Raw genomic sequence first — 13505 nt, 5'->3', positions numbered from 1 at the left:
ATAAAGCCCACTAATGAACTCTATAAATAGAAGAATTATTCTCATTTGTAGGGGTTGAAAATTTTTTACTCCAGAAGATCTAGAGAGAATTCTCCCAAGAGCAGACTCCCTAACTCCTGAAGTCGACCATCCTCGAAGATTGAAGCTCTTTGAAGATACAAACTTTTGGAAACTCCTGAAGTCGACCATCCTCGAAGATTGAAGCTTCTTTGAAGATACAAACTTTCTTCCAAGACTCCAACTTCAAGAACATCACGTGCTTCGCTTCCTCAAATCAAGCGTAAGTATTCAACCAACTTGAAAAACATCACGTGCTCCGCTTCTCCAAATCAAGCGTAGACGTTCAACAAACTCCAAGAACATCACGACAAGTCAACTTGATATCCTTGACTTATGATATCAAGGATCGTGTATCATAAGTCATTATAATTTGTTTTGATAAAAATGAAAAAGATATAGAAAAATGTAAAGGTATACATTAAACTCATAAAAGTGAAACAAATTAAACATTAAATAATCCTAAATATAAAATAACAAGAAACAAATAAAAATGGTTTAATCTGATTTAAAATTATAAAAAAGAAATAAGATAAAAAATAAGATTTTTTAAAAAAATATAACAAACCGACAAAATATTTCCACTATAGAACAATTTTGAAAACATAAAAGCACATAGGTCCACAATCGAAAATACAAAAAATGCCTCAATTAACACGCCATTAATCGGCCACATGCATGCATGTAATTCTTCTTCTAAACAATCATGATACACGATCTTATAGGAAATGATTCACGATTGTGTAGGTAGTACCAACACCAACCACATGTGTGCGTGTAATTCTTTTTATAGACGATCATGATATGCAATTGTGTAGGAAATTAAATAATACACGAATGTGTAGTTCTTTTTAATGATGAAAAATATGTTTCAAATCTAAATGATTGTGTTGACCATGCTAAACGATCACATGTTAAACGATTGTGTTGACTAGGTAAACGATCATTTAGACCATATCAAAGTGATATTTAAACGATATCGATATTTTGGAAGAGGAGTTGTATGAAAGAAAGAGAAGAGTTGAAAAAAGGAAGAAAAAAAAGAAAAAGAATAAAAATAGAAGAAAGGAAGAAAGAAAAAGAAAGAGAATAAAAATAGAAGAAATAAAATGTTGAAGATGAATTGAAGAAATGTAAAAGAGAAAATGAATAAATGACGAAGAAGAAGAAAGAGAAGCAACGAATCGTCTGCAATATCAACGACAAATCTAAGATTTATGAAAAATTTCTATAGACTCGTGAACTTTTTGATTTTGTTATCCGAACGGTAAATATGTTAGTGTTTTATTATATTTATAAAAATTAACAAAAAAAAATGCAAAGAAATATGATAATGCAAATTAAAGATTGAATAATTCTAGATATTGTAAAAAATGAGTTATATCAAAACAAAGATGATATAAAACTGAAAATTCGAAATTAAAAAATAGAGAGAATTTGAGTCTTGATTTTGTTAGATAGAAAATGTCACAAGTAAGGACGGTATTTCGATTGAATCAAAGTGTATTAAATCACATAATACAAAGAGTACAAAAATACAAAATATTTAAAGAAAGAAAGAAAGGGTTAGAGAATGGTTTGGTTTGTTATTGGGCCATTATAGCGTTGATGGGCCAGAGTGATGCATCCCCCTTTTGCCAGCTTCTATTGAATCCCAAATTGGAAGGCCGAAGTCCCCTTCAGATTTATTACTGTTTCTGCTTCCTCTTCATCAATTTTCCGTTTCGAACAAATCACGATTCACATTCATTACTGCTCATTGCTGTTCCCTTTCCATTATCCCACCAAACTGATGAGCGTTGACGAAGCTGCTTCTTCTTCTTCCTCCTCCTCCTCCTCCTCCTCCTCATTTCCATCCCTACCCTCTCCTCTCTTTTCAGGTATTTCCATTCACTTTTTTTCTCCTCTTTCACCCTTCACTTCCTCTTCCCTGCTCTGATCACTACAAATTTATTTCAAATTTCAGCACCAGCTTCTCCCATTGCTTTTACTCCGCCAGATTCCACCTTCATTTCCTCCAAATCTAACACCCCTTTTTTCCCCCCCTCTCATTTCTCAAGAACTAGTAAGATTGGAGTTTTGGGTTCTTTTTATTTCTTGTTTATTTCTTGTTCTCTGACTTTTGCTTTCTGCGAGTCTGGCTTTTGGTTGATATTGGGAGGGAAAGATTGTTGTTGGTTTCAAATGGAGTAATTGATTTATGGAAATATCTTTTGATTTTGTGCTCGATTTTGGGTGTGAACTTTCTGTCCCCTTTATTGATTGTGCTGTTCTACTCCAACCTTATTATGATTTACGGGTTTCGGTGCCATTCTCAGGACTCCTCTTTATTTTCTTTTACTTTTTTTGTCTCTCATATATTCTTGAATTCGATTTCTTCATTGTAGATAGGGGAGAGTTGCATCTTTAGGTGGAATTTGACTTCCTGAAGGATCCAAATTTCAGAAGGTAATTTCTAAGCTAGTCTGGTTTTATAGAGTTCTATTGGGGCTTGGCCGATGGCTTTTTATCCAAAGGAGTACTTGAGGATTATCTTTTCAAGACTGTTTTAGTTGGAGATTTAGCTTGCGGAGTAATTGAGACTTTTTTTTTTCAAGATTTGCTAGAGACTACCCTAATTTGAAGTCAACCACCTGAACTATCTTTTATTAATGTTTAGTTCTTTCAGAAACATTGTTAAACGGACCAAAAGTCTTAGTTCATCGGAGTCTAAGATCATTATTCTTTTTGAGAATTCTTGCAAAGCAAGCTTTTTAGCTGGGAATATTGGAGATGGTAGTGATCCAATCAAGATGAATGTTGAATCAGAACCTGCAACTGAATGGGAGAGTTTACTTGAACCTTTTGATCTCACAAAGCTTAGGAAGTCTCACATTCTAATTACTCCTGTTCAACTTTGTAAACTGCTTGAGCTCCCACTTGATGTTCCCACATTGTTGGAAATATTTGAACGGGTGGGTGGCCAGAAGGGCTATTGCCATACATTTGATGTATACTATGTGTTTATAAATAAGCTTGGGGCAATTGGAAAGTTCAAGCTTATAGATAAACTTTTAATGCAGATGAAAGAAGAAGGGATTGTTTTTCGAGAGTCCATTTTCATGATAATTATGAAACATTATGGAAAAGCTGGACAACCTGGACAAGCAATTAGATTGCTCCTAGATATGAGGGCTGTCTATTTATGTGAACCAACTTTCAAATCTTATGATTTAGTTTTGGAAATACTTGTGACCGGTAATTGCCCACAAGTTGCTACAAATGTTTTCTATGACATGTTGAGTAAGGGTGTCTCTCCCACTGTTTTTACTTTTGGCATTGTGATGAAAGCTCTCTGTATGTTTAATGAGGTTGATTCTGCATGCTCACTCCTTAGAGATATGACAAAGCATGGATGTGTACCCAATTCTATTGTTTATCAAACTTTAATACATGCACTATCCCAAAAAAACCAAGTTAGTGAAGCCTTAAAGCTTTTGGAAGAAATGTTTGTTATGGGATGCATGCCTGATGTTCAAACTTTCAATGATGTTATTCATGGCCTCTGCAAGGTTAATAAAATTCATGATGCAACAAAATTGGTTGATCGAATGCTTCTTCGAGGTTTTTACCCAGACAATATGACGTATGGTTTTCTGTTGCATGGTCTATGTAGGATTGGAAAACTCAATGAAGCAAGAAAAATATTGATCAAAATCCCTTGTCCAAACAATGCAATCCTCAATACTTTAATCAATGGGTACGTTATGAGTGGACAGCTTAAGGAAGCTCAAAGTTTTCTTAATGAGACTATGATAAATTTTGGTTTTCAGCCTGATATTTTTACATACAACATCTTGATGCATGGTCTCTGCAAAGAGGGGAGTCTTAGTTTTGCTCGTGATTTGGTCAATGAGATGTCGAGGAGGGGTTGTGAGCCGAATGTGATCACATACGCGATACTGGTTAATGGGCTTTGTAAAGCAGGGCTTCTTGAAGAAGCTGGACTTGTTTTACATGAGATGTCAGCAAGGGGATTGACTATAAATTCAGTTATATACAATTGCTTGATATGTGCTCTATGTAGGAAAGAGAAGGTTCATGTTGCTTTAAATCTGTTGAGTGAAATGTGCACGAAAGGGTGCAAGCCTGACTTGTTTACGTATAATTCTCTAATCTATGGATTGTGCAAGGTTGATAGGATTGATGAGGCCTTCAGGTTGTTTCATAATATGTTATTGGATGGTGCAGTTGCCAACAATGTGACTTACAATACACTGATTCATGCACTTTTAAGGAGGGGTGCATTCCAAAAAGCACTCACACTTGTTAATGATATGTTATTTAGAGGATGCACTCTTGATAAGATTACTTACAATGGTCTGATTAAAGCATTTTGCAAAGTTGGTAATATTGAAAAAGGATTGGAACTATATGAGCAAATGATAATGGATGGACTTGGTGCTGATACTATATCGTGTAATATTATGATCAATGGGCTCTGTAAAGTTGGAAAAGTGGACAACGCATTTGAATTTCTAAGAGATGCAATCAATCGAGGTTTTGTGCCTGACATAGTTACTTATAACAGTGTTTTAAATGGACTTTGTAAGGTTGGACGCATCAAGGAAGCTTTAAATCTATTTGATAGATTACAAGTTGAAGGTGTTCGCCCCGATGCTTTTACCTATAACACTTTTATCAGTTGGCAGTGTAAAGAAGGCATGGTGAATGATGCTTGTTTATTTTTTTATAGAGGCATAGAAAATGGTTTTGTACCCAGTAATCTTACTTGGAATGTGTTGGTCTATACTTTGTTAAAACAAAGTAACCAGGAGAATAATTTTTTTGTGTTAGACGAGTTATGGTGATAAGATGTACTTGTGAAATAATTTTTCACTTTAGATATTTCAGTTTCTTCTTGTGAAGCATACATTTTGCAGAAATTTTAAAAATGTTAGTAGTTTAGCGAATTGGTGGCACCCTGAGAAACAAAATGGAGAATCATGAGGCTTAATTTCTTGTCGCTTGATTGAATAAGTTTTGTGCATGTTCATACCTCATTCAAATAGGCTTGATTGAGTTTCTTACTTCACTGTTTTGCTCATGTGCTGGTTCGTTTGCATATATTATGGTTTGATAAGTTAATGTGTTTACTTGGTGTGGTTACTTTTGTTTACCTTTTTTTTTCTTTTTTAAATGCAAGAAACAACAGAAACTTTTCAACACAAAGCTCTTCTGATTAACAGAAAGATTAGAATTGCACCTTGAGCACCAATCATTACATTTTTACATGATCTTGAAGAGGATTTGCGACATAGATTCTTCTATTTATTTTCCACTTCAATTACCATAACAAGAAAAAACTATTCTTAAATGATCACAAGATCTTCCCCTCCTTTTAAAAAATGATAACTAAGAACATAAAGGATGTGGGTGATACTATTGGTTGGAAAAGCTATTGAAAGGAAAGGGGGATTCTTTTCTCACATGTTGCCACAAAAAACGAGCAAGTAGGGGAAAAATCTGATATTGTGGTTGTGCTTTGTTGTCTTCTTTGCTCAATTGCTTATTGATTCATAATGAGAGATCTCCTTAAAAACCCTGACTCGATGCCACATGAAATTGTGTAAATTAATATCTGTGGTTTGGTTGTAAAGAGACTGCAATTGTCGCAAGTTGTTTATCATTTATTTATTTATTTTTTATTATTTTCTTTGCTTTTGTGCATATGGCAACGTTTCACTTGAGCAAGTCATTCTTTGCTGATGTGAAAATCTTTGTTGTTTCGACTCTCTAAAACCACTTTCCAAGTTGATATTCATTATCAAGAGTCAGCCTAGTGCCTTCTATCAACTTAGACTGCAGAAAATAATAATTATAAATTTTTCTTATCTATGTTGGGTGATATTCGTTATATTTTCAGTTTATATTGGTTTATGGATGATAAAATTGGGTTGGTGGTCCACTGGCCACGTGCAAATGTATCACAGAATTGAATTTGAACTTGCTTGGAGCTAGTATCAATATACGTAGATTGGTCCATCGGATGATGTGCAATATACTTAGCATCAGCATAATTTAATTATTTAAAAATGTTGTGATGCAGTTACTCATCTGTCCTAGAAATTGGATGGTTGATACACCTGGCTACTTAGCATCATGATGTTGATTATTAAAGGCATTACCGTTTCTGTGTCTATACTTTTATGAAAATGATTATTTTGACAATTATCATCCTTATCGTCATCTAGTTTCTTAGTGTAATACCTTTCATTATTGTATTACTGTTTGTTATCAAATGTTCAGAGTTGTAATTTGCTTCTGTTAAAATGTTGCAACAATTTACTGTGCATACTTTCTTCTCACGCTATCTTCCGAAAGAAATAGCAGCACCCATCAAAATTATTTCCTCTCCTACGTCTTTAGATTTTTTGGTTAATTGTACTTTTGTTTTAGATATAAATTTCTCCGTACATTTGTTTTGGTTCTTGGAATGGCCAGGCTGGGTTCGATATTGAGAAAGCACCAGAATTTTTTACTCGATCTGTTGAAGCTAAGGCGGATTGACACAAGATTATATTCTATTTCCCTTTTTGTTTCCTTCTCACTTCACCAGCTATTAGCTTCAGAATATTGGTACTCTCAGATTCTTTCCTTACTCCATCAAGTAAGTACTCACACAATATCTCTGGCATATTTTATACCTTTCCTTCCTTTCAAGTTTCCTCTGTCTCTTATATTCCTGAATTCTATTTCTTTGATTCTGAGTAGGGAAGAATTGCATCCTTAGGTGGAATCGACTTGCTGAAGGACCCAGAATTCAGAAGGTATTTTGAAACTATTATGGTTCTATAGAGTTCTGTGAGGCTTGGGCAATGGCTTTTTATTCCGAGGAGGAAAAAACTGAAGATTATCTTTTCAAGATTGTTTTAATTGGTGATTCAGCCGTGGGAAAATCAAATTTGCTCGCTAGATTTGCTAGAGATGAATTTTACCCTAATTCCAAGTCAACCATTGGAGTGGAGTTCCAGACCCAAAAGATAGAAATAAATGGAAAGGAAATCAAAGCTCAGATATGGGATACAGCTGGTCAAGAGCGATTTAGGGCCGTTACATCTGCATATTATAGAGGAGCTGTTGGAGCTCTCCTCGTATATGACATTAGTAGGCGTCAGACCTTTGACAGCATTGGAAGATGGCTGAATGAACTTCACAGTGAGTATTACAAAGATGTTATCTGATGTTTCTTGATAATAAAATCTCCAATACTAAATTGTCATGCCTTTTTATTTGATTCTTGTTCAAGTTATTGAACTGGTTTACTTCTCATTATTCTGTCATTTGTATTACCGTTTCCTTTTTGTGAATGTGGTGTAGATAGTATCTTATGATGAAAAAAATTAAGAAACAGTAATTTCCTTTCTGCATGAGTGTTGGAACTTTTAGAAGGCTTCAAAGATTTTTATTCTATAATTTGCCTTCACCAGATCGTATTCTGGAAACAGTAGAATTTTCAACAAGGAAGAAAGTCTTAAGTAATGAAGGGTCATAAGTTCGAATTTCCTCGAGAGCTGCATCTGAATTGGAAATGTAAAACAAAAGGAGAAAAAAACATTATGTAAAGTTTCTTGGTTGTAACTATATCGTTACAGTGTTGAGTGAACACTGTTAAAGGCTCAAGCATTTGCCAATTTTTTTGTTTGATGTTTCTCTATGCCTAACTTCTTGGATCAGTTTATCTCTTAGTTTCTTAAGGGACTCTCTCTAAGTTTCTTGTGGTTCTCAGTTGAAGGGTTTCATCTTTTTGGCCTGTGTTCTTCGGTTGTTGGGTTTGTCTCCTTTTTTTTCTTTTTTTTTTTTGTATTTGAAGATGTATTTTGGAGCAATATTTTCTTTTTATCATATAATTTTTTTGGGGAAAAATGCCTTTTTGGTCTAGTTTTTATTTAGACCCTAAATATTAAAATGTTATGCATTTAGTCCTTAGATTTTGATTTTGGTTTCAGTTTAGTTCCTAAGTATCAAAATTACAATTTGAAACCTAGCCACCTAGGGGACTAAATTGAAATCAAACTCAAATCTTAGGATTAAATAGTAACATCACTCAAATCTTATGATTAAATACGTAACCTCACTGATATCTTATGATTAAATATGTAACATTTTGAAACCTAGGGATTAACTAGAAGTTAGACCCAAAACTCAGAAACTAAAAGACATTTTCCCCAAATTTTTGTTCTTTTTTGTTTTCCTTTAAATTAAAAGGGCTCAAGAAATAGGTTGCATCTGTGCCTTTTTTTATGACCTAAAAGGACTGATTGGGTAAATCTTTGATTGAACAGCTCATTCTGACATGAACGTAGTAACCATACTGGTTGGCAACAAGTCTGATCTCAAGGATGCTAGAGAAGTACCAACTGCTGAAGGCAAGTCTTTGGCAGAAGCTCAGGGTCTGTTTTTTATAGAAACCTCAGCCCTCGATTCTTCGAATGTGACAAACGCATTTCAGACAGTCGTGAAAGAGATCTACAACATATTGAGCCGAAAAGTAATGATATCTCAAGAGCTTAAGAAGCAGGATGTGAGCTGGATGGAGAATGGAAAGACTACTGTAGTTATACAGGGAGAGGACCAAGTAGAAGGAGAGCCCAAAAAAGGTGGGTGCTGCTCATCCTAGTAATTTACATATTGGAATCTGTTCTTTCATTTATTCTGCTCATTATATAGCATCATTTGCTTAACAACTTCCACATGTATCTTCTTCTCCATCTTGTTGAGTTTTCTTCAGTCGATGAATCTGCTCTCTCTATGTTTTTTCTTCTGCAATTCTGGGTAACATTTGATTTGATGCGTTCTCGCATGACTGATGGATTAGAGAAACATGGGGGGAATTGAAAAATGTAAATGTGACCTGAAAGGGTTTAATTTTCAAAAGTAATATTTTTTACCTCTGTTCAAATTTATGCTCAAAATCCTGTCTGAGCTTCTAAAGAATATCATTCCAACATCATCATTGTATGGTTCATTATTCTCAAACTTTTATCTTATGTCGTCCTCTGAAGAATATTCATTGTAGTACTTGAAAGCAAGTATAAGTTATTAGATTGATACGATTTGGTAAAGGAATCAGGTCTTCCAATGACTACTGTTGTCTGGTTAAGAGTTTAGATATCAGTTTAATTTGATATATCAAACTAAATGAATGCATATTTGTGATCATGGTTGGGTTGTGAACTTGTTTATTTACTTCTATGGACGACATGGGTTGGGTTGATGAATGCTACTCGACCCTTTGACCCCAACCTCACTCGTTTGGCATTAGAATTTCAACGGAAATGATTTCAAATGACAATTTTAAATGCAAGAATGATTTCAAATTATTACTTGTGTTTGGCACATAACTTATTTGAAAAAGTGTGACATCTAACCTTTTTGTCCTTATATTTTTTATAATTGGGTATTTTAAAAAATATAACAAAGTGACAAAATATTTATGTTGTATAAAACAATTTTGAAAAAGGAAAAAAGTTTGTAAGCTCACGGTGATTTTTTTTAAAATTATCTCGATTAATTAGCATTAAGAATATAGTTGGGAAACCATTGTTCAGGGCCCGTTTGGTCACTCTGTTCCATGTTTTTGTTTTCACTTTTTTTAAAGAAAAAACGGAGGTATTTGGATACGTTCTCCGTTTCTCGTTCTAAAAGAAAGTAGAAACGTTTTTCTTTTTATTCCTTTTTCTCCATTCTTTTTATCGATTTCCTTTTTCTTTTGCTCAATTCTTTTGATTGGTTTTATTTTTCATTTTTTTCAATTCTTTTTCTATTTCATTTTCCTTTTCCTCTTGTGGAAGACCTTTCTCTTCCTCTTATAATCTTCTTCCTCAAATAATCATTCCCCAAATAACCACTTTCCACATGGTTTCCTTTTTCTTCCTCTTATCTCCATCATCTTCCCAAATGACCATACTCTTCCTCTTTCTCTCATCGTTTTCATTGTCTTCCTCTTCGCCTCACATCATCTTCCTTTACACGATGCATTCCTCTTTGCTGAATTTTGGTTCTCCTCTTCCTCTTTGCTTGAATTGTGTTTTTGCTGTGGATTTCGCCTAATTTATGAGTTTTTACTAGATTTTTGTTTTAGCCGTGAGTTTGTCTTCCTCTCACCGACTTTGTCCTTCATATCTCAATCTTCATCTCAGTTTCTATAAGATTACAAGAAGATCTTATTTTCTAAGTTTGATATATTTTTTTTAATGTTTAATGGAGGACATATTTTTGTTTGATGTTTAATTGAATTAAATGTGAATAAAATAAAAAATAAATCTCAAATAAAATCAAGAAACAAGAAACAATTAACAAACACATTTTCTGTTTCTGTTTCTTTTTTTTCAAGAAATAAGAAATAGAAACAATTATCAAACACATTCCTCTTTCTTGTTCTAAAAAAAGAAGGAACAGAAAACCGGGAACAAAGAACAAGGAACAAGAAACAGGGAATGAGAACGTTACCAAACCGGTCCTTAGTATTTAGGGTTTAGATTTGATATCTTTAGAAAGTGATCATTTAGTATTTGGGGTTTAGATTTGGCTATTATTTCCTACACGATCGTTTATGTTTGGGTTGATCGTTTAGATTTGGATCCAAATCTGAACGATTTTTTAAATAATTTTTTAATACATGATCGTTTAAACTTAGATATGGGTTGTCAAATCTCAAAGATTTTTTTTCAAGATTTTTTGGAAAATCATCGTTTATATTTGGTACACGATCATTTAGATTTGTTCATTCAAATGTGGTGCACGATCCTTTATATTTGGTGCACAATCGTTTAGATATGATCTCAAATTTAAACAATTTTTTTTTAAAGATCTATCATTTAAATTTGTCTATTTTTGTACTTGATCGTTTAGATTTGGCTATCCAAACAACCAAATAACCGTTTGAATTTTTTTTTAAATAAGATCTTTTATATTCGGTATACGATCTTGAACCAAATAATAAGTTGAAAAAATTGAAGAGAAAAAGACGATGGAAAGAAGAAAAAAAATCGCAGAAAGAAAGAGGAGAAGAAAGAATGAAAAGGAAGAGCAAACTTGGAATATTTTTTAAAAAATGACGAGCTCAATCAATTTTTTCCTTTTGTGACACACCGTAAATATTTTGTGAGTTTGTTATACTTATAAAAATTAATCTATTATAAATTACTTTTGTATCAAATAATGGTACTAATTGTATAAATCCATTTTAAATTGTGTTATTTTCAAATACGATAAAAATGAATTAAAATATTTACAAAATATAGCAAAATATTATTATATATATGTGTGATTGATTCAAATAGACTACTATATGTTTCTATCTGATTCGATCACATATAGATCGTGATATTTTGCTATATTTATAAATATTTTAAAAAATTGGTTTTAAATTTTGCTTTATTTACCTTTTCCTCTTTCGATGTCTCAAGAAGATATTTATCTATAAATGTTGTCCAGCTTATTGTATATATCTTTTTATCACTCACAGTTTCTATTTCTTTATCGTTCACAAAAATTGAAAAATTCACAATTAAAATTAATTGTCCAAATCAAGTCTAGCAACAAAAGTTTATATGACAAATAATAATAATAAAAAAAGATACATACCAATATTAAGTTCTAGTTGTTGAACAGAGACAACGCTTCAACTAATCCTCACCAAGTTTTTGGCTCCGTTGCCAGAGAATTGGTATTTCAAATATTAGAGTAGAGTTTTACTTTGATTTTGGGCAAAGCATTTGACCTTGGTGAATCACGCATTCAGTCGAAGATCACGTAAAGAGGTTCAAGGTATCAGAGTAATTTGTGATTGCTTGAACCCACCCCAGGATCAGTGTATCTTTCGGTAAGTAGTCAGGACGAGTCTCAATGTATGCGTTCAATCGCAAATGAAGATAAGAACTTCCATGTGGGCTTCAAAGAAGGTGTCCGTGCGTAAAGCTGATGAAATTTGTATTTCATCTAGTCATACGATAAGAACTAAGAAAGATCATTTGAACATTGCGATGAATGATGAAGAGTAGAGACTTATTGCAATAAACAATCAGGATGTAGAGAGTTATGATGGAAATGATCTACGAAGTTCAGGAATGATGCGGTCAGAAAAGCTATGCGGAGCAGAAGCGATGATATCACAATCCTTCCTCGCCAAAGAACCTGAACGCATGAATGCATTTGTAATGTATAATTTTTCCATCTTTACTAAGGACTGTATCCCTATATTTTTGTATATACTCATACTGGTATACCTTTGTAATTATTCTTATACTTGTAAATTAGTTTTGTATTTTCTTCATCTAACACCAAAGATTGCATGTTAAATCACAAAATTATTGACTCATAGGATAAGATAAATGCGATAAATCCAGTCTATGAGAAAGGTCGAGTAAAAACAAATCGAGCATTCTGAACTTCTTGTACGACATGGTTGATTTTACATTTCATTGGGAAGCGTTAGGGTTTTTAGGGAGTATGAAACGTCTCATCGCCCTTTAAAGTTCTTAAAGTTCCAAGGAGCAATGGATATGTTGTACCTCGGGCCATGAGTTGCTTGTCAGGATTATCATGCCACATTTTATACGACAAGACTTTAATCGTGAAGTAACCAACCCTTTAACCCTAGTTAAGACTGTTTATTTAAACTATAGCGAAACCTTAAACTTTAACCACTAGCTTAACAAATTTCTCTACTACACATCAAGATATATGTTGCTCAATCATCATTATGTTTAAGTCGTTTCTCTCCCTTCCCTCTCAAGTGGTAAGCACTCGCTCTTAAAATATCCTGTACATGAGTAAATATTCTCATTTTAGTGGATGTGTATGGGAAGAGAAGGGGAGATACGCTTAAACTATTGATGAACCGCAGAGTAAGAAGCTTTCAGAGGACTTTTAATTGGCTTAACAATTCAAGCAGTTTTTCAATCATAACTACTTTGAATTGTATTTCTCTCTCTTTTCCTTGCTTCATGTGGTCCGTTATGAATAACAGTCCTCCTTGGTTTGTAATTTCTTTTCTCACCATTAGTTTAAATTGTATTTTTCTTCTTTCCTTTTTCCCGGACGTGGTTACCCAAGCAAGCCAATCCAACACACTAGTTGAACATCTTCAATTTTGGTGGACTTGTATGGGAATAAGAAAAGAGAAAAATACAAATCAATAACCACACAACGAGTTACCAATCCATACAACAATCATAATTGCAAGCTCATTCTAAGACTTGAGAATCTCCCCTCATTGACCTAAGATTCGCTCTCGCCAGTATCACGTGAGTTATCTGGAATATCCAACACCGTCTTGCCACATTCACATTTTTAGATCTGGGAGTTACATTCCACCAGCGTCTCATCAACGTCTTTCTCACGGTGAGCCCTACAACGACATACACTGTAATCGTTTCACAAGAAGCCCATCCCTAGACTTGAAA

General features: G+C 33.6%; 2 protein-coding genes across 6 annotated transcripts; both read left to right on the top strand.

The window, feature by feature from the left end:
- Positions 1-1747: 1747 nt before the first annotated feature.
- LOC101217500 (ras-related protein RABA5a) lies at positions 1748-9161 on the top strand. 5 transcript variants are annotated; one of them, XM_031887098.1, is made up of 6 exons: positions 1748-1937; positions 2024-2122; positions 2445-2505; positions 6541-6706; positions 6811-7254; positions 8382-9161. In XM_031887098.1, the coding sequence occupies exons 5-6, from the start codon at positions 6915-6917 to the stop codon at positions 8714-8716; spliced, it is 675 nt and encodes a 224-aa protein (XP_031742958.1). In that variant the 5' UTR covers positions 1748-1937; positions 2024-2122; positions 2445-2505; positions 6541-6706; positions 6811-6914; the 3' UTR covers positions 8717-9161. The 5 variants fall into 5 exon arrangements, with proteins under 5 accessions (XP_031742958.1, XP_031742953.1, XP_031742957.1 ...); XM_031887093.1 differs by lacking the exon at positions 2024-2122; XM_031887097.1 differs by lacking the exon at positions 2445-2505.
- On the top strand, positions 2512-5058 carry LOC101217894 (pentatricopeptide repeat-containing protein At5g64320, mitochondrial). The gene has a single exon (XM_004139566.3). It carries the CDS (start codon positions 2709-2711, stop codon positions 4905-4907), a length of 2199 nt encoding a protein of 732 aa, XP_004139614.1. The 5' UTR covers positions 2512-2708; the 3' UTR covers positions 4908-5058.
- Positions 9162-13505: the final 4344 nt, after the last annotated feature.

Source organism: Cucumis sativus, chromosome 1, assembly GCF_000004075.3.
Source record: "Cucumis sativus cultivar 9930 chromosome 1, Cucumber_9930_V3, whole genome shotgun sequence".
Taxonomy (NCBI): Eukaryota; Viridiplantae; Streptophyta; class Magnoliopsida; order Cucurbitales; family Cucurbitaceae; genus Cucumis; species Cucumis sativus.
This window is presented reverse-complemented; position numbering and strand designations above follow the sequence as displayed.